Genomic DNA, 23,322 nt, shown 5'->3' with positions numbered 1-23,322 from the left:
AGTATATGCACACACCCTGAAGAAGGGACTTAAAAATGTTATTTTCATTTTAAATATTAACTATACTAAAGTCCTGTCTATTTTGTTAAAAAATATGTGCAGCAATTTCAACTTTTTTTTTTTTTTCCCCTCCAGGGGGTCTTTTGTGTCCCTTATATGAGAGTAGACTGACAGGAAAGGGGGAAAAAGAGAGGGGAAGACATGCGACAAATGTCGCCGGGTCCGGGTATTGAACCTGCGACGGCCGTGTCGAGGACTCAAGGCCTCTAAATGTGGGTCGCGCTAACCACTACGCCACCACAGCACACCCTTCAACTTATTTTTTTTTAAACAATGTTTTAGCAGAAATAAAGCTTAAAACAAAATTTGCAACTTTGATTGCAACTAAATAAAAAAACAAACAAAAAAACCCAGGGCCGCAAAATCAGCGATTTTAAGTCGCAACAATCACCGACAAACTTCGAACATCCAAGAGGGACAGAAAAGATGATTACTTGTGTCCTGAGCGCTCTTTGATCTCCTTCCATCGTTTGAGGAGTTTCTGATGAAGGTCTACGTCAGCATCCCAGATATCCTCCTGCAACACCAGACCGTGAGGCTTGGATTCAGCTGCGAGATAAAATAGAAGAGAAACAGAGTTACGCTTGGAAAAAAAGGTTAACATTTGCAAAAGGAAGAGAAAACTCAATAAAGAGAAATACAGAATGTGTAAAAAAAAAAAAACCCCCAAGATAAATTAAGAGCCTAGGAAAGGTCTGAGAGGACAGAGGTAATAAACTGGAGCTCTGATTTACATTCAGTCACCAACGATCCATCATCTTAGATCAAGTTAAGTGCATTTTAGCCAGACCTACAGCTTTGCCATAAATCACTACCAGCAGTAGTTACTACAAGCAGGAAAATAAAAAGTGACACTTTCTTTTTTAAATCACTGCGCAGCATGAGTGATGCCAACATGATCCCGCGTCCCCATGGAGACAGAAAGCCGATCTATCTGAGCTTCGGTTGTGTGAGCTTTGAACGCCACACAAACACACCAAACTTACATTTAAGCACAAATGGCAGGCCCACATAACAGTGATCACCACACTGCAAGCTGGCGTCAAAATAAATATTTGCCACCTGGAAAACATGGGGAAAAAAATAAATAAATAATAAAAATAAGTTTATGTCCACAACAGCAACAAAAGAATCAATTTCAAACCCCGAGGAGGATTTTCTACCTTGGATTTTCGTCTTGGCTCCAGCTCGTCTTTGTTGTTGCGCAGACGCTTGTAATAAAAACTGATGTCCTCCGTCAGCGACTGGATCTGCTGCAGCCGGACTTTTTGTGTGAAGGAGCTCTGGATGTTGAAGCTTTGGTGAACGACTTTTCCCTGAGGAGACAACGGAAGATACGGGACTCGCATCACACAGGCAAAAACCCACTGTAGGGCTGAAAAAATTATTTTAGTAATCGATTATTTGATCGATTCTTCTGACAATTAATTGATAAATCGGATTTAAAATGATCACATTCTGCAGGTCTTTCATTTAACCACTTAAGCATTTACTACACAATAGTAGAAATACATTAAAACATGCAAGCAAACAATTCGACGCTTTCTTATAAAAGAAAAAAAAACATTTAATTGCTTAAAATGCAATAACAGCACTCCTTTAGTGAATGTTTAATTAGTAATAGCAAATTATAAATCTGCAGCTAAGAAACATAATTACAACATGTGAAAATCTCGGTTCTTTCTGCTCGACTCATCAATACAGTGTAGGACTGAGCTGATTGTATTTTTTAGACCAATTAATTTCATAGTGAAACATGATTGTATTTGCAGGCAAAGAAGGGTTTATCTTAATCTTAACGGCAAATTGCATATATACCGATTAATTGATTACTAGATTAGTTGACGATTATTTCAATCAATCACAATTAATCCGACCAATTGTTTCAGCCGTACCCTTTTTGTGAGTCAAACGTGTGTGAAATCCTGACTGTTACTCACTGGAAACGAAGGTGGCAACACGATGTGCCTGGGTGAGCTGTTTAATGTCCCCACTGCGATGAGAGCTTTGACTGGGATGGTCAATATCTGAAACCATAAAAAAACCAGAAGAAAGTGAACATCAGACATGACTTAAGCTGCCATTTTCTCCCTCAAAATCTAAAATAAAAAACAACACAAACCAACCTCATAATCTGTTGTGATGTGAATGGCTCCGTCGTACACGCCCTCGAGCGCTTTGGCAACTAATGTGACTCTGAAAGCTGCATAATAGCCAGATGCTAGAATCACCTGAAGACACAAGAAGGGATGATTATTTCTTTCTGTTAAAGTGAGGTAGGAATATAACGTTTTACCGTGTAATGTTTTTTTTTGTGATGAAGCAAAAATTGTTATTTAAAAAAAAAAAAAATATATATATATATATATATATATATATATATATATATAGACTGTATATATATATATATATATATATATATATATATACTGTATATATATATATATATATTTAAAGACAGTAATGTTTGGTGATCTCAATCCTTTTTTACAAGTTACAACAACAGAGAGACTTTCATTGTTTTTAAACAATGCAAACGTTTTTTCACCTCTGCTCGTTTTTCACGTTTTGTCACCTTAAACCACAATCTCCATTATACTTTATTGAAATTTGATGCACTGGTCAACAAAAAAGCAGTGCAAAGTTGTGAAATCGACAGAAATGATGCACGGTTCATACATAAACGTGTACATGTAATGTGAAAACTTATCATCACCCTCCATTAGTGCATGGTAGTAGTGTAGACTAATAACACTCTGAAGCATTTCTCAGAAGTAGTTTTCAGCTAGAATGCAACCTTGGCTACTTTTAGAAAACATGTAACTTTTTATAAATTCAATTTATTGGTCTGAAACCATTTATTTTCCTCCTCTTCCACAGGAACAAGCTGTACCTTTTGGTTAAAAATCCCTACTGGACCATGTCCCAGTAACACCACAGTTACTGGGAAGGCTAAACTATTTCTCAGTTAAAAGCTTATCTGTAATTTTACTGATGCAGGAGATTAAAAATAAATGTAGCTTCCGGCTTTTCTCATAATTTGTTGCGTAAAAAAAGAAAAGAGAAGCAACTAAAGCAGTAAATACATCTGGACTTTTACCAATAGTCATTAGAGGTGAAATATGTTGACATCTTTTAATTTCACATTCATTTTCAATCCTCTCCCTCACTGGCAACTGAACACAAGAACAGAAGCTGCTGTTGTAAAGTGAGCTGTAGAAACAGTCGGCTTAAATAATGTTACATTCAAATCATTACGAGGGAGAAAAAAAAATCTATTCCAGTAAAGCAGCGCTTTGAGTTGTGTCAAATTCTTGCATAGCAGAAACTGCACAGCTTACAGTAAGCAGTTTCAGTGGAAGTGAACTTCTGCAGCCACAAGTTGTTCATCTCAAAAGGAAGCAGACCAACACCGCTATCAGATAACAAAGTGCTGTCTCTCAGTCACAACAGCCTCACCACTGCAGCTGTGTAACACGTCAGCAAATGTGTATTTGTGTGTTTCGGCTCATTTACTTGTTTTGGGGTTTTTTTTTACACTGTTTTCATACAGGTTTTATACTCTGTGAAGTATTTCACATTGTATGACATTGCAATCATTGACATTGCTCAAAAAATTAGAACAAGTTAATTTTTTCGTCAGCATATCTTGGACATTTGATGATTATGTGACCTATTACAGATAATAAAAACCCCTTAATTTAGTGTCTCCAAAAAATGGAGCATTATGAAAAGGAAAGTTGAGAGGAAGGCAAAAGGTATGGCAGGAAAAGATGAACACCGGGAGCCTGGAGAGGATTGTCGAGCAAAATCCTTTAAAGAATTTGGGGGAGCTTCAGAAGGAGCGGACGGAGGTAGGAGTCAGCGCATAAAGAGTGGGGACGCACCGATCCACTTTCAATACTGATACAGACATCTGAGGTTTAATATTGGCTGATACAGAAATTGTATTCTGACTAGACTTAAAACATGAGGTCCAACATGTTAAAAATAAACTGCAAACATAACTGAAGTGGCTCCTTAGGCCCATTGTAGAAAGAAAAAGAAAAGGAGTAAATTTCCAAGAAATTGTTCGAAAATTTACTAGAAAAATCCTGAAAAATTCAAAAGTGGAAAACTTTCAACTTTTGGGAATTTTCTGTTTCAAAAGTGGAAAGCTTTCGACTTTTGAAACTCAAACATTTCTATGTTTTTGACTTTTGAAGCTTCAATGTTAATTGCCTTTTTAGAAAATTTCTGAGATTTATTTCAAAAGTTTATTTCTGAGTTTTTCCTAACAAATTTTAAACTTTTTAAAAATCAGAAATTTCTAAGTTTTCTGTAGAAGATTTCTGAGATTAATCTCAAATTGTCCAAGTTTTTTTCTTGCATATGTTTGACTTTTTGAGCTCGGAAATTTGAGTTTTTCCTAGAAATTTTCTCATACTAATCTCAAAATTTGAGTTTTTTGACAGGAACCTTACTTCACCCACTCCATCTAAAATGGCTCCAATATACCACCATGACATACAATCAGTGCTACAACTGAGTGATTTGTGCCACAACATAATCATATGTTAGAATGGCCTAGTCAAAATTAAGGAGTAAATCCCATTGAAAAAAATGTGGCAAGCCTTAAACACCGCTGTTTACTGACTCATACAGCTGGTAGAGGCTGAATACAAGCACACAACGCACTTTTCAGGATTTTTTTTTGCAAACAGATTTCTAACCCATGTGACATCTTCCTTCCACTTCACAATTACTGCACTGCTTAGTGTTGCTCCATCACACTCTCACGCTTGTGGTTGCAATGCGTCACAATCTCAAACTGCTGTTGCAATGTCCTGTAATTTGCATGGCTTGTATTGTTTTTAGTCTTTCACGGATCAATAACGCCTTACCTCAAAAAACAAACAGAAGAGGTCAAACCAAACTGATTCCAAAGAAAACACTGTGAAGGCATGAAAAGCTTCCAGATGTATCGTTTGGGGCAACGTTTGGGGTGGGGGTAACTCACCGTTTTGTGATGCGAGGCTGAGGCGTTTTGCAGCTCCTGCAGGCGACTCAGGGCTGCTGTCGTGTTCCCCTTCTCCGTCTTCAGCAGCTCCATGAAGAGGCTGTCTCCTGTGACCAGCCAGGACTTTATCTCCAGCTGCAGGGCAGAATTCACAGAACCGGCTGATTTTGGACGAGGCATCCAGTTATTTGTTTCGCAGGACATTGTGTGACTGTACTCCATGTTCCTTGCAACTTATCAGCGAGGACTGCAGAAGTGGGGATGTTGGCACAAACGCTTGTGTTGCGACACGGATTGCACTGGGCTCAGAGTATAGAAAAGCACAAGCAGGAATACCTAAAAGGCTTATGTAGACACGTCTTACACAACGGGACGTTGGACAACGAACTTCAGCACAAAAACTGGAGCGTGTGCCCAGGGAGGGAGGGGGACACCTGGTTGGAAAAACACCCGCAAAATGTCGCAATCGTTACGTCAGCAGGTCACAGGACTGCTCACCTCGATGGGGTTGCTGTTGACGACCATGAATATGATGCTGCTGGTGTCGGTGGCGCTGCGGACACCGAAGTCCAGGACGTTCTCCTTCACACTGGGGGGCAGGACGAGGGGCTGCTCATGAAAAAAAATAAATTAATTCAAATTCACAATTTCACATTGACTTCTTAACAGTTTAAAATATTGTATAAAAGTGTCACACTGTGGGGACTATTATATGCTCTCTGGTAAAATTTTTGTTATATGGTACAAACAGGGCCAATTAGTGGAGATCCAATCGTTATATAATAATAATATGAATCTATATTTTTTTAAGCCTTTAATTGTAAACAGAAGTAAAATCTGACTCATGATGGAAGAGAGGAAACAAGAACAGAAGGCCACGGGAAATTCAGGACTAATTACCCATTTACTGGATCATAATGTTTGGACAGAGTCTTAGCAATTTGTTATATTTCATTACAGTGCTTTGCAAAAGTATTCATACCGCTTTACAGTAGAGCAGGCCTAAACAAAATCCATAGACATTGTGTGTATAATTGTGCAATTTGACATTTCGAAAATAAATTTGCTCAACAAACGTTTTGCTGACATTTGTAACAGAAACGCAGATAGTGTGTCCAAACCCGATCCAATCAAACTAATTAACGAAGCAAACCTGACATATTTTAATTACGATTTTACTGCCCTCATATTTAGATAATTTGAGTGAACTGCAAGGTCTCCTTTTTTTAGACTTGTTTAACATACATTGTTTCTGGAATAAACTTCCTGTAAAACAACCCGAGTTCCTATACAAACCCGTCTGTTTAGAGTTGCCTTTGATTAGTAGTAAATGGAACATTGATCAATATATCTGATATTTGCTTGATGATGGCATTTGACGAAAAGTAATGTTTATTTGGTTGCGTCACAATTAGACACTAAACAATGTTTTTATGGCGTAAAGCACTTTGAATTGCCTTGCTGCTGAAATGTGCTACACAAATAAACTTGACTTCATCTCCAGTATCAGCTCTTTTGCAGCCTCTAGCAGGTTTTTCTTCCAGATTAAACCCATACCCATATCCACCTACCCATGGACTCTGACCAGCTGAACTCCAGTTGTAAAAGATTTCAAAAACAACATAAACTTTTCCTTCACACTCTTACACTTAGTAAATGCTTGTCTGTCATGCAAATCTTAAAAAAAAGAATGTTTGGTTATAACGTGACAAAACGTAAAGCTTAAGAGATATGAATACTTTAGAAAGACACTGCATGTACTATATATAGGCTCGGTGTTTCTCCAATTTCACCACAAATGCATCAATGTTTATTCAACACTGCCTTGATCCACAGGGTTTGGGTTACTTAATTTAATAAATGTAGAAACTCTGACACTTTCTGCCTCTACGTCGTCTTCCTACCTCTAAGAAGCCTGTGTAAGCCCGGACGGGCAGGTGAAACTTGGACGCGTTTGTGATCAGCAAGATATTGCTGTCTATGTGAATGGAGGGTCGGACTGCCCGGAAGAGGAGGGAGAAGATGTAGCGGGACTCGTGCGGCGGGATGAGGATGGGCGTGCTGAAGTTTTGCACCTGCGACACAGAAGAGAGAACTCGTGACAATTTGTTCCTCGGCTCCTGGCGAACCGCAGCTCGGCCGGCGCTCACTTTAAACATGATTTTGGCCTCGTCGGGCAAGGACACGTTGTGTATCCGGATCGCGAAGCTGAACGCGTTTGTGAGGAAAATCGCTCTGTCCACTGGGTCGACAGGGCTGTCTCTGATGTGGAACAACGTAGCCGTGTGGTCAAAGCCCAGGTAGCTACAGGAAAAATAAATAGATAAAAAAGGGAATAAGCACTACTAAAAAAAAAAGTTCACTATGTTTCTTAAAGAAATAACTCACCCTTCTAAAACATCTGCCTGGTATGGGATTTCAAGCTTGGAATAAGTCTTTTCTTTTGCTTTAACTGTTATTTTACCAGAAAACTGATATGGTCGTCTTGCTTTTGAGGCTGCAATAAAAACATATATAAACAAAGTGGATAAGCCTGCTGTGAGAAGATACAGGGCCCCAGAAGAGGAAGTTGTGTAATAGCAAATAAAACATTTTTAAAAATCTAGCTCAACCAGAGTTTGAATAAAACTTTTGTCCAGAAGGACCAAAAACTCTCTGAAAATACTATTTTCAAAATGGTGCCTTCATAAATATAGCATTTTTTGAAGTGGATATGAAAAACAAAAAACAAAAACATTTTAAACACAAAGAACCAAACCCAGACGCATTTTTGATCACTTTTCAGGAAACTGACATCATGCTCTACTTCCTTAAGTGGTCAGTGAAACTGGTGCATGCAGACGGCGAGAGAAATCATGAGCCCTCATACAATCGGTCATGCATGCAATTTCATTTCCCTTCGCCCTACTAGCCTTTCAAAAACGAGATCATTCCCGCCTTTAAAAGCAAACACAAACACCCACTCACCATCGAAACTAATGGTTGCAACTTTAGTATATCTGCTCTCTCCGGCTTTGAGCGTCACCGCTTTAAAATCTACGGTGACGGCTTCGTTTGATGGTGTTGTGCGAACACTCTGAGGAGAAGAAGAAACAACAAAAAACCCGTCACTTACTGCAAGTCTCCAAGGAGAAAGATTTTATGGGAGCGACGGGAATACGAACTGTGATAGGAACGTCTTTTGTTCCTGAATTTAAAAGATGGAGGTTCAGGAGTTTTGGACGATCTGTGTCGGGGAAAGAAAGCAGACAATCGGTGTTTAGAGATGCTTTAGAGATGCTCCAATCCTGATATTAATATCGGTACCGATATTGAAAAAAAATCTAGATCGAGTATCGGTGACAATGTGCCTGATCCATCAGGGCGAATATATTCAGTCTAATTCTATGCTTTGTGCTCTGAGCAACGTCATGCTTTATTATTTAACTGCTTTAATATTTAGAATCCTAATTGCCCTTTCTGAACCATTTGAAAGGTTTGTTGCAGTTTATTTGTTATATGATTGACCGAAGTATTTTTGTTACATTGGCTGTTTTACTCCTAATTGCGCTGAATGAACAAATTAAATTTGTTTTTACATGTTTGACCGAGCTTGCGTATTTAAATGTGCTGTGCTGGTGCAAAGTTAGTAAATAAATTGATAATTCAGTACATTTATGTTTGCGGTTTAAAAAAGAAGAAACCTTTTGAGTCAGTTCAGCTGTATTTCTGTAATGGATCGCTGTCAGCCAGTGTCAACCTCTGATATCGGTATCGGACGTGAAAAATGTGGATCGGTGCCTCCCTACTTACAACAATTGCAAAAAGCGTTTTCCCGTAACTCCACGTACCTTGTGATCGAAGCGTTCCAAAGTCAAGCATTTCTGTGGAGGAGTATATACCAGGAGCTGCGAATAGTGATTAAAATCAAAGAGTTACGGTGATGCAGGAGGTGGATGGATGAATTCTGGGTTAAAAAGATTTAGAAGCGGACCTGACGTGACCTCCACCTCAACCGGGAGGATGATGAACTGGTCCTCATTTGGAGCGTTGGTTTTGATCCTGATGAAAGCCGTGTGGTTGTCCGCGTCTCTCGAAGAGAAGCTGGCTCTCATCACCCCCTTCGTCTCGAAAGGAGGAATCTCCTGGAAGGCGGAGGAGGTTGGCGCCAATGAGATAAAAAGTTGATAAAAACAATAAAAGGTTGCATCCAGAAGAGGGACTCACCCAAAGCTTTCCGGTGCCTCCTTGTTGGCCAGTGGGAAGCTCTAAATGCAGATCTCCTCCACTGGAGTACATCTCCACCACCTGAACAAAGTACGGCAACATCACAAACCGATCCAGAAAGTGGGTGCAGATTCACTATGTAAGGAAGTATTTGGACCTTGTTAAACCTTTTCACATTTTGTCACACCACAAGTACAAAACCTTAAGTTATTTTATTGGAATTTTTACCCAAAGACCAGCACACAGTGCGTATTTGTGGCGTTTAGAGAAAAAGTGCAGATGATTTCCATTGCTCTTTACAAATGAAAATGTAATAGTTGTGTTTCCATTACAAATGTACGCAAAACTTTTGTCGACATTCCGCTAATGTAGAAAAAACAAACTATTTCATAATTGCATTAAATAAGAAACGCAATTAAAATGAAATTTGAATTAAGTTTATTCACGTGATAAGTCAATAAAAAAAAAAAACCATGTCATCCTCCTAGCCGTAATGGTCCACAATGGGGAAATTCAGCTGTGTTTTTATTTCATTTTAAAAGGATCAATAGAAATGCATATAATGTCGATGTTCTTCTAATGAGCCATCATTTGATCCAGGTGCGTTAAACCAGGGAGAGAACTAAAATGTGCAGGATGCTGGCCATCCAGGACTGACATTGGGCACCACTGGACTACATCAGGGCTGCCAAGTCCAGTCCATTCTGCGACTTTCCGGTGCCGCCCTTCTCCAACACACCTCAATCAAATGACTCAGCAACGTTTAGCTCTGCAGAGGCCTGATAGTGAGCAATCATTTGGTAGACTGGACTCTGGTCTATGATTAGATTAATTTGAGTACGAATATAAAACAACTTAAATATCAAATTGCTTGAGTTATATTATGTAAAAGATCAAAAATAACTTTGGTTTATAGATCAAATGATCCCATTGAGGTTTGTGGGTGTAAAGTGACACAATGTGAAAAAGCTCAAAATGTTTGAAAGAATCTCTTTAAATGACCTGCAGCAGTTCACTGTACGGGTTGTGAATGTTTATTAGAGGGGAGAAGCTGCTGTTCACAGGGACCCGGGCCCCGATGAAGGGCCGAAGCCTGTAGGGGTTCGGGACGCCGACCCCAAAAACCTGAAGGAGACAAAGAGGCAGAATTAGTGGCATATTAAAAACTAACCTTAGTGAGAGGTTGTTCTGTTTGTACCTGGTATGTAAACACTCCATGATGTGACGTATTAATAAATAAAGTGTTTTCTACATTTCCAACAACTCGACCAAGAAACACGACATCAAAAGATGTGTTCCCTCCTGGTGGAATTATCTACAGGAAGAACAGAAGAATGGGAGGATATACGTAAAAGAAGAAACAAGAAAAAAATCATCCTTTATGCATCAGATGAAATAATAACCCACAAAATCATAACCTCAGGCAACGCAATATTCACTATGAAAACGGACGGCGCTGTAAACGCCGTCCGTTTGCTCAAAGTGGCGGCTGTTGTTTTCTTTAAACAAATATTATGTCACTACTAACACTTAGCGTGCTGGTGGTGGCCGTGGTTTCAGATGGCGATTGTGGGATTCTGCTGCAGGTTTCCCAGAAAAGATGCATTTATAATAAAATGAGCCATTTACAAAGTCTGCTCTCACAACGACATCATGTTTAAGTTTGATGGTGTTAAGATACGGTGCACCAAACGGCACAAAATCCATCTTAAAGGAGACATCTCTGGTTCTGGAGTGTGCAGACAGCAGCAGTGTTTTTTTGTTTTGTTTTGCTACCCCTTTTCCTCAATTTTGCGTCTTGCATTAAAAAGGAAAAACATTAAAAAAAAAATTTCAAAATTAGCCTCATTTAAGATGTACATTTTATCAACAGTGCAGATTATTTGAAAGTGTCCGAGTTTCTCAAAAACACCACAAAAACCTTATGCTCCGAATAACTAACATTAAAAAGAAAAAGCAACCGAATGGTAACAAAATAGAATCTTAAATATTTTGTTAGTTTTAGAGAATAAGCAACAAATGAAGCACATCAGATCCACCGATGATCATTTGCAGTCTGATGCGACACACGCAACCAGATCATGTGATCCCAGCAGCACAGATGTGAGAATGATGATATGCAAATATAAAGCCAGACTAGCGCAATGTCGACAGCATACCTGTTATTATTATTTTAATAATTAAGAAAAAAAACAATTTAATGATCATTACTTTTACTAAACACTGTAGTAAAAGATTATAAAGCTACAATTATAATTCTGTTTTTCACAAACTAACATTTATAGCAGGGGTCTGGAGCCCTGGTCTGCATTTTTAACTAAAAATGATAAATAACTAGCTAATGTTTCTACAGATGCATGTTCTAGTAGGTTTTATTTCATGGAATAATTGCATTGAACCTCTACAACAGAATGCCACTAAAAGCTCCAGGTATATTCTTTAGATTTTTGTCATTCAGTTGAAAACTAAACTAAACACGTAGTTATATCAACAACTTCCAAGAAAATGTATCCACCCTCTTTTTTTTCTGCAAAGCTTTTCAAGTTTGATTTTGTTTTAAAGTCTAAAAATAGAAACAGAAATGTGGTTTCCTGTGGGAAATGTTTATCAAAAACGAGAGTTTTCTCGTTCTCCTCTTTGAAACTTCCTTTGATGTTTGTGGCTCTAAACGAGTTTTATTCAGCTGGACTCGGGGCAGGAACGTTTCTTTGGCTTGTTAAGGTTGCCGACCCCTGATCTGGACAACTCAACATTCACAACTTTCACTTGAGACCATTGATCAGACAGAAGTCGGTACTGTAAAACCGGAACTGTGAAACCCCTGCTGTTTAACACAACCTCTACTTTGTGACCAAGAAGAAGAAAATACTTCATTCAGGAACTGTTTTAACTCACTCTGTTTGACGAAATGATGTAAATAATGTACAATGTTAAGTATCTGCTATCACAAACTGGTAATTTCCGAGAATTTTCTCACTTATCCACTGTTAGAAAATGTGGTAAAGTGTGTCATTTGATTGGAGGTCATAAGCTCTCATCTGGATCAAAATGAACAGTGTGAAGGTGAAATAAACCGTTTTTGATCATCGTGCAATAAAAATCCTCGTGCTCCTAATCTGTGCTGTCATCAGCTTGTGTCTTAATACCCTCTGACAAACCCCTAAAAAACAAAACAGCAGCAGGAAGGAAACGGCCAGCATGCGAGTGTTTCTGAGCCGCCACAGACTGCTAGAGAGCCAGAGAGTATTTTAGATGAAACATCTGCTTGGTATGTCAGTATTTAAAAAAAAAAACCCAACAACATGGGAGGCAAGCAGCAAACCACTGAAAACTGAACCAGCTTCAGTTCAGTTTAGAAACCCCAAAAAAGAGGGTTTCTCTCTTTTTTAAAACCCTCAAAAAACATCTTGTTCCAACCCCAAATGTCTTCCAGTTTTATTGGCGACTAAACTGCAACAAATAAAACAATTACAGGGAAGAAGTCACTGAAAATAAAAAGCAAACAAAGATTTAAAGTGGAGACAAAAAATCAGTTGTTTCCCTTCACCGAGAACACGCTTCCAGAAATGTAAAAGTTTTCCTTCCTACTACAGATTTCCACAAATGCCACTTAGTATTTTTTATATCTCAGTGTGGAAGCGTGTTGCTGCTGATGCTGCTAATAAAGAAAAGCAAAGCAATAAAGACAAAAATAAAATGTAAAGTCATTGTTCTGCTGCAGCAGCAGCAGCAGCGGATATGCAACATTTTACCAACCAGGAATCTGAATTATGATTATTTTCCATAAGTTGTGTTGACAGCCCAGCAGATGACAGTGAGGGGATTGGAAACGTTTTAAACGTTGACCTGCTGTTGCAGTGTGGACTTCATGTATCTGGATTTCTAGTTCCTATTGACCCAATTCACACTGATCTGTTGACAAAGCCAGGGAAATTATGTCGTCTCTTGTTTCATTAACAGTTACACAACAAAAGGACAAATTGCTTTAGAACTTCAATGATTCACAGAGTATCGCTATGAGCTAAGCTTTAAAGCTTGAATCATGAGTCACTTGCATCTGCTTTTTTTCTTCCTCCCATTATTCAATCGCTCATTGTGTGTTAAACAGCTCGTCATCCTGCCTTCATTAAAAGCTCAGGACAGGGGTGTCCAAGCATTTTACTCACCAAAAACCTTCATAAAGGGGGGAATAAAACAGGGAAAGAGATTTTTTTTTTTTACTTTTTCCCCAGATTTCTGACTTTAATCTTCTGAGACTTTTCTAATCTGCTAAGCAATAAATACAATTCGAACACTTTAGCTAAATGAGTAAAGCAGTCAATTGTTTGTTGGAAAAAAAAAGATGCAGGCTGCACAAAATCAGTCCAGGGGCCACAAATGGCCCTTCAGGACTACAAGTCCCATAGATGAGCACACGTGACCTATGTTAGCATTTCTCACATTTCTCTGTGTTTACAGCAAACAAAGCAGGGGAAACAAAAAAACTCACAGAAATTAACCAAGTTGGGTGCAACATAGCTTTTGAACTGCAGGCATTAAGTAACAGTGTGATCAGACAACATGACTGAAGATGAACAGAGATGGTTTTCCTTCCGTTAGCAGATAACTTGTTACATTTATCAGATTCACAACAGCAAAAAGAAAAATCAACTTAAAAAGTGATGACTACTTACCCTATTCTGAAAAAAGGAGGCGTGGAAATGTGCTGTTGTTGCCGATATTGATATCAAACTAATTTCTTCTGAGCTAGGATTATGTAAATAAACTTTCTCCATTTTTGGCATTCCAACCGGCCTGTGAAGGAAGACGAGAAGGTTTGTGTAAGTGCAGGTTTTCAAAATCACCACTGTGGAGAAAAACAGAGCTCAGACAGAAAAGAACTGAAACCTGACTGCAGATTTCACATCCCTGGTTTCTACAAAGTTTTAACCTACCAGTGCTGATTTTAATCAGTTCTCTTCACATAAGTAAGCACTGGGAATGTTGTTACAGAGAGCAGTCAATTATTATTAACAAAATAGGGTCAGTTAGAAAATAAAGCTTTTGTCTTTTTCCACACAGTCACAACTTTTACAACTATGATTATTTCTGTCCACAAGGTGTGGAAATTCTCAACCATGGTACTCTAACTGGGATTTTTATTTTATTTACTTTTACATTTTTTAGTTCAGCCTGAAAGCCGTCCAATTGTGCTGAATGTCTTTTTTCTCATTGTTTCTTTTATTAAATTTTTTTTTTTTAAAGTAGTGAATAACTGTGAAAAACAAAACTCTAAAATAGTGTCCGCATGTTTGAACTTTAAGAGGTCGTTTGTGTTAACTACTTAAAGTAAAATAAGAGACGCAACCGTCATGTGGAGACAGGATTCGACACCACTGAGCTACTATCTCCAAATTGTTAAAACACTGTTCACAGCACACCATAGACTATGATTTACAACCTGTCAGGCAGCCAGTGGCTGATATGAAAATGGCACAGTATGAAAATCAAGTGCAGCTCTTGTGGTGTTTTAATCACTTTCCCTCCCACAGAAATCAGACAAGGACATTTTCAGCTTCATCAGAAATCCAACCATGCCCAGAAGGTCATTATGGGAGGCCAAATGGACAAACTTCTCGGATCTTTCCATCCTACGCTCTTGGGCCTTGATGAAAACTTTCAGACCTGATAAGTGGACTGAATGAAATATGTGTATGAATGAAAACAAACACCTGAGTGTTTCCAAGCAAGTTCCCTGAATCCTCAACTAGGACATATATATTTTAAAGAACACTGATGTATGATTCCACCATCAGACAAGTATGTGATCTAGAGAGTAGTTGAAGCTATGCATAGGCTGTGGAGTTAACTTGTTTTCTTCTGGGCGATCCAGAGATCAACAAGAAAAAAGGATTTAGATCATCTTAACAGCAAGGCAAACATAATTTCACTAAACATGTTGGAGAACTAATGTCGATTTAAATTTAGGCCTTTAAAACTGTTTTAATATCACCTTGAATTAAATCTAAGGCAGAAAAAAATATAAATGCAAGGGATGGTTCCTGTATTATAACCAAGCATAGCAAAAACTGGCATTTCTGGGGTCTGTTTGTGGCTGTTAGCAGCAAGTTTGTGTTTCTCACAGAGCCTATGGTTCTCTAAAGTCTTTAACCCCCTTAGTGTCCAGCCTAAATGTTTTGTTTGTTGCACAGAATGCACCTAGCCTTGAATGGTTCATCAACAGAAGTGAACCAGTGGCAAAAACGAACAATGTCCAGCAAAATGGAGATAAAATTGCACTTACGCATGATAGGAAAAAAAAAGCTACCTAGCAAGGGTACATTAGCAGCTACTTTTGCCAGACAGAAAATCCAGCGAGAAACAAAACTTACATATACAAGATTAAATAGTTCCGCCAGGAAAAATTTAAGACCTCTGGCTAAAGTATTTAAGGCCAACCTAAAAATTTTTTATGAATTTAAAGACATTTTAATCCCTTCATTTTAGATACATGAATTTAAAGGACGCACAGACACCCTGCATGAATAAAAATACACCTGACAAACAGGAAGCAAACTATGCCAAACTAACAGGTTTAATATTTCAGAGAGATAAAAAAAAATACTCACTGTTCATGAAAGTCTAGCATTGGAGGTTCAAATCGTATAGGTCGGCAGTTCCCTCGGTGCGGGGACGTGCTGCAAGAGACGGGAAGGTGTGACAGCAGCAAGAGCAGGCAAGCAACAGCAATATCCATGCTTTGGGTTCAGTTCAAAAGTTAGAGAGACTAGCTGACCAATGAACTCCTGGTTTTTGCTTTTTTTAGGACGTAAATAATACAATGGATCCCTTCCCATCTTGCCATGTCTATGTCCAAAGTCTTCACGAAACTTGGAAAATGACAACAACAAAAAAGGAAAAGAAAAGGAAAGAAGGAGTTTTCAGTGTCACTTTCAGGTTGTAGTTCTTCTCTACACAGAATTGCTTTGCAGCTGTAAAACTCAGAACTTGTCCAGCGACAGGTGTATCTAAACAATGGACAGAGGGGCGGCTCCCCCCGCGGGAGGGAGGAAGTACACAACAGAAACGTGAAAAGTGAGCCTTTATGTAAATCTCATGCAAAAGGAAGTTCAGAGATGGCAGACGTGGCAGTCAGCTGAGCGTCTTTTAGCAGGAGCTGAACATCGCGTGTTTATCTTGCCACATACAGTATATGACTAATTCATCTGTGACTAAGATTTCCCATCCAAGGCAAAAGTTTAATCTAACTGTGCTCCCCTAATTATACCGTCTCACACTGTTCTTACAAAGGAACATGCTCGGGTTTATATAACTCGTCTAATTGCGTTAACACCACCCTGCAGTCGGACAATTTGCTGGAGATCCGTTTCACCTTCTTTTACTACCGAGCCTCTGCTCACAAGAGCAGACAAAAGCCGGAGCGCAGCGCTCCAATAGCCGGGATATTCCGAGGTGGGATGGGTTTACATCCCCGGGGAGACAGAATGTGCCTGCGGGATGAACCGTCACCCAGAGCCTGTCCCCGCTTTGTGCTGCTAATATAACAACTGGTGACAAGATTTTTGGAGTAAAGAAAAAAAAAAAAGAAAAGAAAAATAGCTTGCAATGGCTACATTTTGTCTCAGCGCTTCAGAGCTGAGAGAGCAGAGGCTCTTCCTCTATGAGCTGCAGTGCCTTGCAAAAGTATTCATACGCCTTCACCAGGGCCGGACTTACAAGGGTTTGGGCCCCTGGGCTGGAGCCAGTTTTGATGCCCGATCCACCAAGGAAAGATTCTTTTGCTAATGCAAATACGGCAGTCCTACACATAGGCAGGTTTGAACTGATGCAGGTTTGTTACATCCACTAGTCAATAACACCAAGGTGTGGTTGATAAGCCTTGTGCGTAAAAAAATATGCATAAAAGGAAACATGCGTATTGTATGTTAAGTACATTCATTCCAGAGGAAGAGAAAATGCTGCTTTACACAAACTGATTCCTGAGCTCAACACGGTGAAGTACAAGAGGAAGTGTGAGCATTAAAAAAAAAAAAAAATTCAAAACACTCCTTTGACACACCTCTGTCAGCACTCACGCTATGATTCCACGAGATAACGACTTTATGAACTTTCACATAGCTGCACACAGTAAACCCTCCTTGCACAGGGAGCAAACACATGTGTAGATGATGCATGCCAGGTACATGTAACTGCAACGGCTGCAGACCACAAAAACAGAAACATGAAGTCACAAGTCGGCTAAGTTTTACAAGCTTCCTGCCAGCCATAATGGAGGCGTTTTCAAGTTTGAGCACCGCTCTATCTGTTGGACACCCCCATCATAACAAATCACACCCAGAAGATGCACACTGCAAGAAAAAAACAAAAACAAGCTAAACCTAAAAATCAGTGCAGCGTCCAACTGCATAGAGACTCACTGTAGTTCAAACAGCATACGACTGAGGGATGTTACGACAGTGACTAGAAGGCAAACTTCCCCAAAGCAGTCCACTGTCTGCCATGTTTGTGCACACACACCGAGTACGGTGGAGAGATCCTGCGGGTCGGTTCACGCTGACAACACAGCTCTGCCCTGTTGGACCCGTTCTGAGAAGAGAGGAGAGCTCACTGCGCTTTGGCCAGACGGGTGACTGAAAGCTTGCGGCTCACTATATGTAGCAATTTTGACTTGTCGGTTGCCCCATACCGTCGCACCTCACTATTAAAAGTATCCCGTGTCTGCCCAGCTACACCAGCAGCTATTTTTCCAACCTCAGTCACATTATAAGAACAGGGGAATAGTCAAGTGTACAGCAGGCGGCCTTTTATTCGCTTGGTTACTTGGTAACAACAGATCCCAACTGAGTGCAATCTATAAAAATATACTTATACAAGATTATTTCACAAGCTTGGTCAAACATGTTGAAACAACTTTGATTTGTTCTGTCAGTGCCATTAGGAGTAGAACAGCCAACGGAAAATAAATAATAAAGAAACTACCAAAAACAATAATCTGACTACCTTGGTAAGATGTGACAATAAACTGCGACAAACCTTTCAATGGTTCTGTAAGTGCAAATAGAAATTCTAGCTATAATGTAAACAGAATAAAGCGTAGAATAGATCTGCCCTTATGGATCGGACACATTGTCATAGATACCCGATATAGAATTCTGTAAAATATTGGGACCGATACAGATATAAATATCGGATCGGTGCGTCTCTACTGTACATACATTTCAGTCCTACTTTTCTTTCCCCACCGAGTGGAATGAACATCAAATCAACACATCCAATTATAATCTTTTTAAAAACAAGAACCATTTTGTGTTTATTGACACTTAAATTTAGGGTGAATTTTCCAAAATCCACACAAATATATGCACGCACTAATATTTGGATGAGTCTCCTGTAGCAAGCTGCAACTCTCTCTCTCACGCTCTTTTTAGCTTTCAAAAACCCTGTGACATCTTTCTGGCTGGACATCCGATCACTCTTCCTGTTCCACTCGCAGCTCATTTTAATTGGTCGATTTTCTGCCACCTTTCAAGCATCGTCCACACGTTTCCATGCAAGGTAAGCAGCTCATCCTCTTCCAGAATCTTAAAGTGATTTATCTATTTCAAACTAATTTAATTGTATGAAATCTCTCAGTCGTTTAAAAAAAAGAAAAAAAGATGGAATGATTAAAAGCAGCGCAGGAACAAACGAGGATTAAATCTGACATGAACTTAAAATACTTTTTATATTAATTGTGTTGAAGCTTCTTTTATTTTTGTATTTACTGTTCGTACTGATTGTATTTATTGACAAAATTTGGGTCAGGTCACTTTAACCTTTGTTTTTAGCAAGACAAATTACTTATTGTCCATCAGCAACTGAGGAAAAATAGCCTTTTTGCTAATTCTGTCGCATTTTAATCAAATATATCAATACAGTTCAAATGTTAATGAATGGGAAACCAGTTTCACCCGTAATGTGAGAGCACATTGAGCCTCAGAGAAGACTGACTCCTTCCAGCTTGGCTGCCTACATAGTTGGCAATGTTTTTAAAAGTTCCGACTGTCAGGTAAGGTGGTGACAGCATCATGCTGTGGGGTTGTTTTGCTGTCAGGTGTACAGTGACATTGCATCAGTAGCATAAAATACAAAAGGACGACGGCAAATTCATCAACTTAACCTCAAAACAAAAGGTAAGACTTCAAAAGACAAGTAGGTTTCCCAACAGGACAAAAATAGAAATAATAACAATTATAGAAAAAGCTCAAAGAATGTTAAACTTGTGCACCCAGTTCCTGTTTTCAAGCTTAAACGCATCATTAGAAAGCAAAAGTAGAAACATGTCATACCTCTGTTGATGATATAAACTAAAATCAATGTCAGACTCTGCCTGCAAGACAAAAATCACACAGGAAGTAATTATCAAAAAACATGATTACTTAGTCAGAAGCTCTGCCAGATGCATTGCGTGCCAACTAACGTTTCTTAAACAGGTTGATAATCCTCTGTTAACATTCAGATGATGTATGGAAACGAAAGGCCTTACCTGTAAAAGGCTTCCCTCACCAAAATGTAGAACCTCTAGAATTGTGTCTGACTGAATGAATGCTGTAAAAAACGTAAGAAAAAAAAAACACCCAATTAGCTTTATTTACACCACCATCATAGTTAGAAAGGCAGCTTTTCATCTCAGTACATTTACCAACTAACAAAGCTAATTAAATAAAACATTATATTAAAAAACAACTAATTAAAAAAAGCACAAAACATGGTGTCATTTGATTGTGCTGCAATAGTCGATATATTTTTTTAAAAAAAAGCTTATTTGAAATGCAATATATGCAATATAAATAGAAGACGACACAGCTTTTAAATGCCAATTTCACACTCTGGCGACAGCTGCCAACTGGGCCACAATTGTAGAGAAAAGCAGAATTAGATGTCATGTAAAAATAGCTTTGTGAAACCGCTCGCATTTCCTTATTGACAAATGAGAACATTTTCCGCTCCCTGAGCCGCTGGTTATAATTTCTTGTAAGGGTAATTTAAAGCTCCATATCTGCTCAGAGTGGGGGAACGTTTGGCTTCAGCCACAGGTTTTGAACTGAGGACAGCCCCTCCGAACGATGTGCCTGCGCCGCGCGTCTATTTCTGGATGTTATAAGGTGTCGGGTTGTGAAAAAGGTAGTAAATCCTTTACAATGGCGCTGCTATCAACAAGGCCTTAGAGAGGCGGACATCTTATTTCAACTGCGATGGGATTCCCTCAAATTAAGCCTGAAGTCCAAACTCTGCTGGTCAGATGTCTTTACTGTGTCCACCTTCTGACTTACATCTGGAAACATTTCCTTCCTATAAAGATTCAATTTACCCAAAAAACCCCCCAAAAAAACATTTAATCCGAGTATGTTACATCATGTTTTTGTAACATTTTAACGCTGAACACTTTAAAAATTTGCAGTTCACACGGTTTCATCCACTGATCCTAAGATTTGTTGTGGCATTTCTTAGTAACTGTCCTATACAAACAGTGCAGCAAGTGTGTGTGTGAATGATCTGGGCGTTAGCTTAACTTAGCTTTACCAAGTTAAGATCAGGTATTAAAAAAACATGAGCAACAAAAAAAATTTTTTTATTAAAAAGTGGCTTTTTTTCTACATTTGGCTTCATCCGTGTGTCATGTAATAAATGTAATAAATAAAATTAGAAATTTATTAGCCCTAAGTACAATAATTTCTGTTGAAATGTTTGTGTTAATATTGTGACACTGGTATTTTTAATTAAGTTTATCACACCGTGAGAACCTCATGCCAGCCTACGCTCAGGGTGGAAACACGATGTGGTTTGGAGTTGAAACCCTCCAGAGGTCAACAAACTCCCAGGAGTGCAAAGATAAAACACTTTTATGAAAGTAGCCCATTTACAAAATATTAATAATGAATATAAAAATGCACAAACCAAAGCTTGACGACAGTTGGTGAAATGCATTTAATAGCATCTCAAATTAAATTAGACTTTGCGGGGTTTTTTAAAATCACACCTCACCTCTTCAGACAGAAGGTGTGAGCAAGCATGTAAAGATAGTTTTTTCTTCTTAAAACCAGTTTTATTGTTTTGTTGGTCAAGTATCACCATTCTGAAAGATATTTTAACACAACAGTGTGTGGAGTGTGTCCGTTTGTTGTCAAGTTGGAAAAGCTAATGGCTGGTTCTTTTAGCTGGAATTCCTGAGCTGGAAAGTTGGAGGTTCCTGACCAAAACAGAACTCAGCATCCAAAATGGCCATGAAAACCATTTCTGTACAATTATTAATAAATGTGATACAACTTCCCTAAAACTTTTCAAGCTAGCACAAAGGGTTACATTAGGTTTGACATTACTCCCAGATCCAAACTTTTAACCTTAGTGAGCCACTCTAATACATTTTTCTCCACTGCATTTTCAATTGAAGCAAATTTCAACCTGCTTAAATCCTCTTTTTGCCACTTGACAACTCCACATCAGTCTAATTCATTTGCATTGCAAATAACAGTGCCAGCATTTCTAAAGGCTCCCAAAGTGCAACAACCAGCTGTACTTGTGCCGCAGCTTAAGACCCTGGATTTACACCTTTTAGTGTAGCATAAAAGGAATGAAAAGGTTCAAGCAGTCAAATATCGAGAAGTTGGGAGAGGTTTCTCTGGATTGTGGACGCAGTGTAAACAGTAACAGGGCTCGTTTCAAAGCTTCCACAGCTGATGTTGACAGTGGATGTCACCTGTCCGCCTGTCTGGTCTGACCTGACATGATATGACCGCAGCGAGCCGCAACCCGGCTGGGTAAATAACAACCGGACTGTCATTTAGCCTGTGGGCCGAGCCGTCCGTCCCAACCTGAACCCGGGAGAGGGTCAAGAGTCAACCCGAGAAGCCACGTTTACAAAATAAAACTCCCGACTGTCTCACCTCAGACATGGCTCGGTATGAGGAAGTCACCTCCCTGCCCCACCAGGACTATTTAGCCTCTCTGACATGTCTTCATTCCTGTGCTTTCAGGTCATACAGTGACGGGTTTCAGCTAAAATTGGTGTTAGCCGTGGTGCTAAGAGGCAGCTCTCCACCTTTTCAGACTTCTCTAAAATGTAGAGTTAGCTTAACTTAGCCTTATATGGACGGAATGACAGCAAGCAGAGAACGAAGGAAGCTAGCGTCGCCCATAGGAGCGTTTAAAAGGCCACTTACAAACCAACATACTGCTTTCATTATGAACTTTGCTAATAAACGCTACAGTCTACCATTAAACCTTGTTCATGGCAATGAAGGAAAACTATAATTCAGTGTAAGCGGGCTAGCCGTGGTAAAGTTGGCCCGCGGAGGTAAGGCTAACCTTTACCCGCACTTCACTGGAAATGCCTGCGGAAGTTAGCGCCTGCTAACGCGGACACAGTCAGCTAAGTTACAAACCTTGTTTATCCGCCCGCGCCGCGTGAATAAGAGCAATAAATAAGATCCTGAAGACTCCGACACACGATGCTGTTCCTGTGTGAGAGCAGCGGCAGCTCTGGGCTCTCTCCGGACTCGCCATGCTGCAGGTCTCTCTGTTGTTACGGCAACAACCGAGCGAGTGTGCGGACATGCCTGTGTAAAGCTCTGCTGCCTCTGTCAATCATAGCCGTGAGAGGAAAAACTGCGGCTCCACTGAGCAGCAGCAGCAGCTAACCACTCAGACAGGACGGTGGCCTCTTCTTCTGCCTCCTCCTCCTCCTCTTCTTCTTCTTCCGCTTCACGCCGCGTCACCGGTTACTACAGGCAGCAACTCATCACCCTCCCTCCTGAACCACTGTAGTGAACAGCGCTTTTTAAAAATGTACATTTTAGATGTTTTACTTCAAAGCAGCGACTTAATGGCCAAGGCTTGTGAAAAGCGCCAAGCAAAATTCATATGTATCTAAGCAATTTGTTTTTAATTAAAGCTACTAGTCCGTTTTTTTTCTGCATCAAATTCATTCGACTCATTTACGACACCATTTTACTGTATATTTTTTTGTACTAGTTTAGCTACTTTGTTGTTAAAATATTATACGTAATTGAGATAACATC

General features: G+C 39.3%; 1 protein-coding gene across 2 annotated transcripts in view; it reads right to left on the bottom strand.

The window, feature by feature from the left end:
- Positions 1 to 22,983, bottom strand: part of tmem131 (transmembrane protein 131) — a 38,302-nt gene extending 15,319 nt beyond the window's left edge. For both annotated transcript variants that reach the window (XM_028028621.1, XM_028028622.1), the window contains exons 1-22: positions 22,687 to 22,983; positions 19,791 to 19,852; positions 19,594 to 19,634; positions 15,874 to 15,942; positions 13,939 to 14,059; positions 10,464 to 10,580; positions 10,268 to 10,390; positions 9,266 to 9,346; positions 9,033 to 9,183; positions 8,890 to 8,946; positions 8,224 to 8,285; positions 8,027 to 8,135; positions 7,448 to 7,556; positions 7,210 to 7,363; positions 6,964 to 7,134; positions 5,558 to 5,668; positions 5,060 to 5,194; positions 2,187 to 2,291; positions 2,001 to 2,087; positions 1,224 to 1,376; positions 1,047 to 1,122; positions 495 to 609 (exon numbers count right to left, since the gene is read on the bottom strand). In XM_028028621.1, coding sequence (XP_027884422.1) covers positions 495 to 609; positions 1,047 to 1,122; positions 1,224 to 1,376; positions 2,001 to 2,087; positions 2,187 to 2,291; positions 5,060 to 5,194; positions 5,558 to 5,668; positions 6,964 to 7,134; positions 7,210 to 7,363; positions 7,448 to 7,556; positions 8,027 to 8,135; positions 8,224 to 8,285; positions 8,890 to 8,946; positions 9,033 to 9,183; positions 9,266 to 9,346; positions 10,268 to 10,390; positions 10,464 to 10,580; positions 13,939 to 14,059; positions 15,874 to 15,942; positions 19,594 to 19,634; positions 19,791 to 19,852; positions 22,687 to 22,858 — 2,381 coding nt within the window. In that variant the 5' untranslated portion in view covers positions 22,859 to 22,983. The remainder of the gene's footprint in view (positions 1 to 494; positions 610 to 1,046; positions 1,123 to 1,223; positions 1,377 to 2,000; positions 2,088 to 2,186; positions 2,292 to 5,059; positions 5,195 to 5,557; positions 5,669 to 6,963; positions 7,135 to 7,209; positions 7,364 to 7,447; positions 7,557 to 8,026; positions 8,136 to 8,223; positions 8,286 to 8,889; positions 8,947 to 9,032; positions 9,184 to 9,265; positions 9,347 to 10,267; positions 10,391 to 10,463; positions 10,581 to 13,938; positions 14,060 to 15,873; positions 15,943 to 19,593; positions 19,635 to 19,790; positions 19,853 to 22,686) is intronic.
- Between the last annotated feature and the right edge of the window lie 339 nt (positions 22,984 to 23,322).

This window comes from Xiphophorus couchianus, chromosome 9 (genome assembly GCF_001444195.1).
Source record: "Xiphophorus couchianus chromosome 9, X_couchianus-1.0, whole genome shotgun sequence".
NCBI lineage: Eukaryota > Metazoa > Chordata > Actinopteri > Cyprinodontiformes > Poeciliidae > Xiphophorus > Xiphophorus couchianus.
The sequence above is the reverse complement of the archived record's forward strand: the minus strand, read 5'-3'. Positions and strand labels throughout refer to the sequence as shown.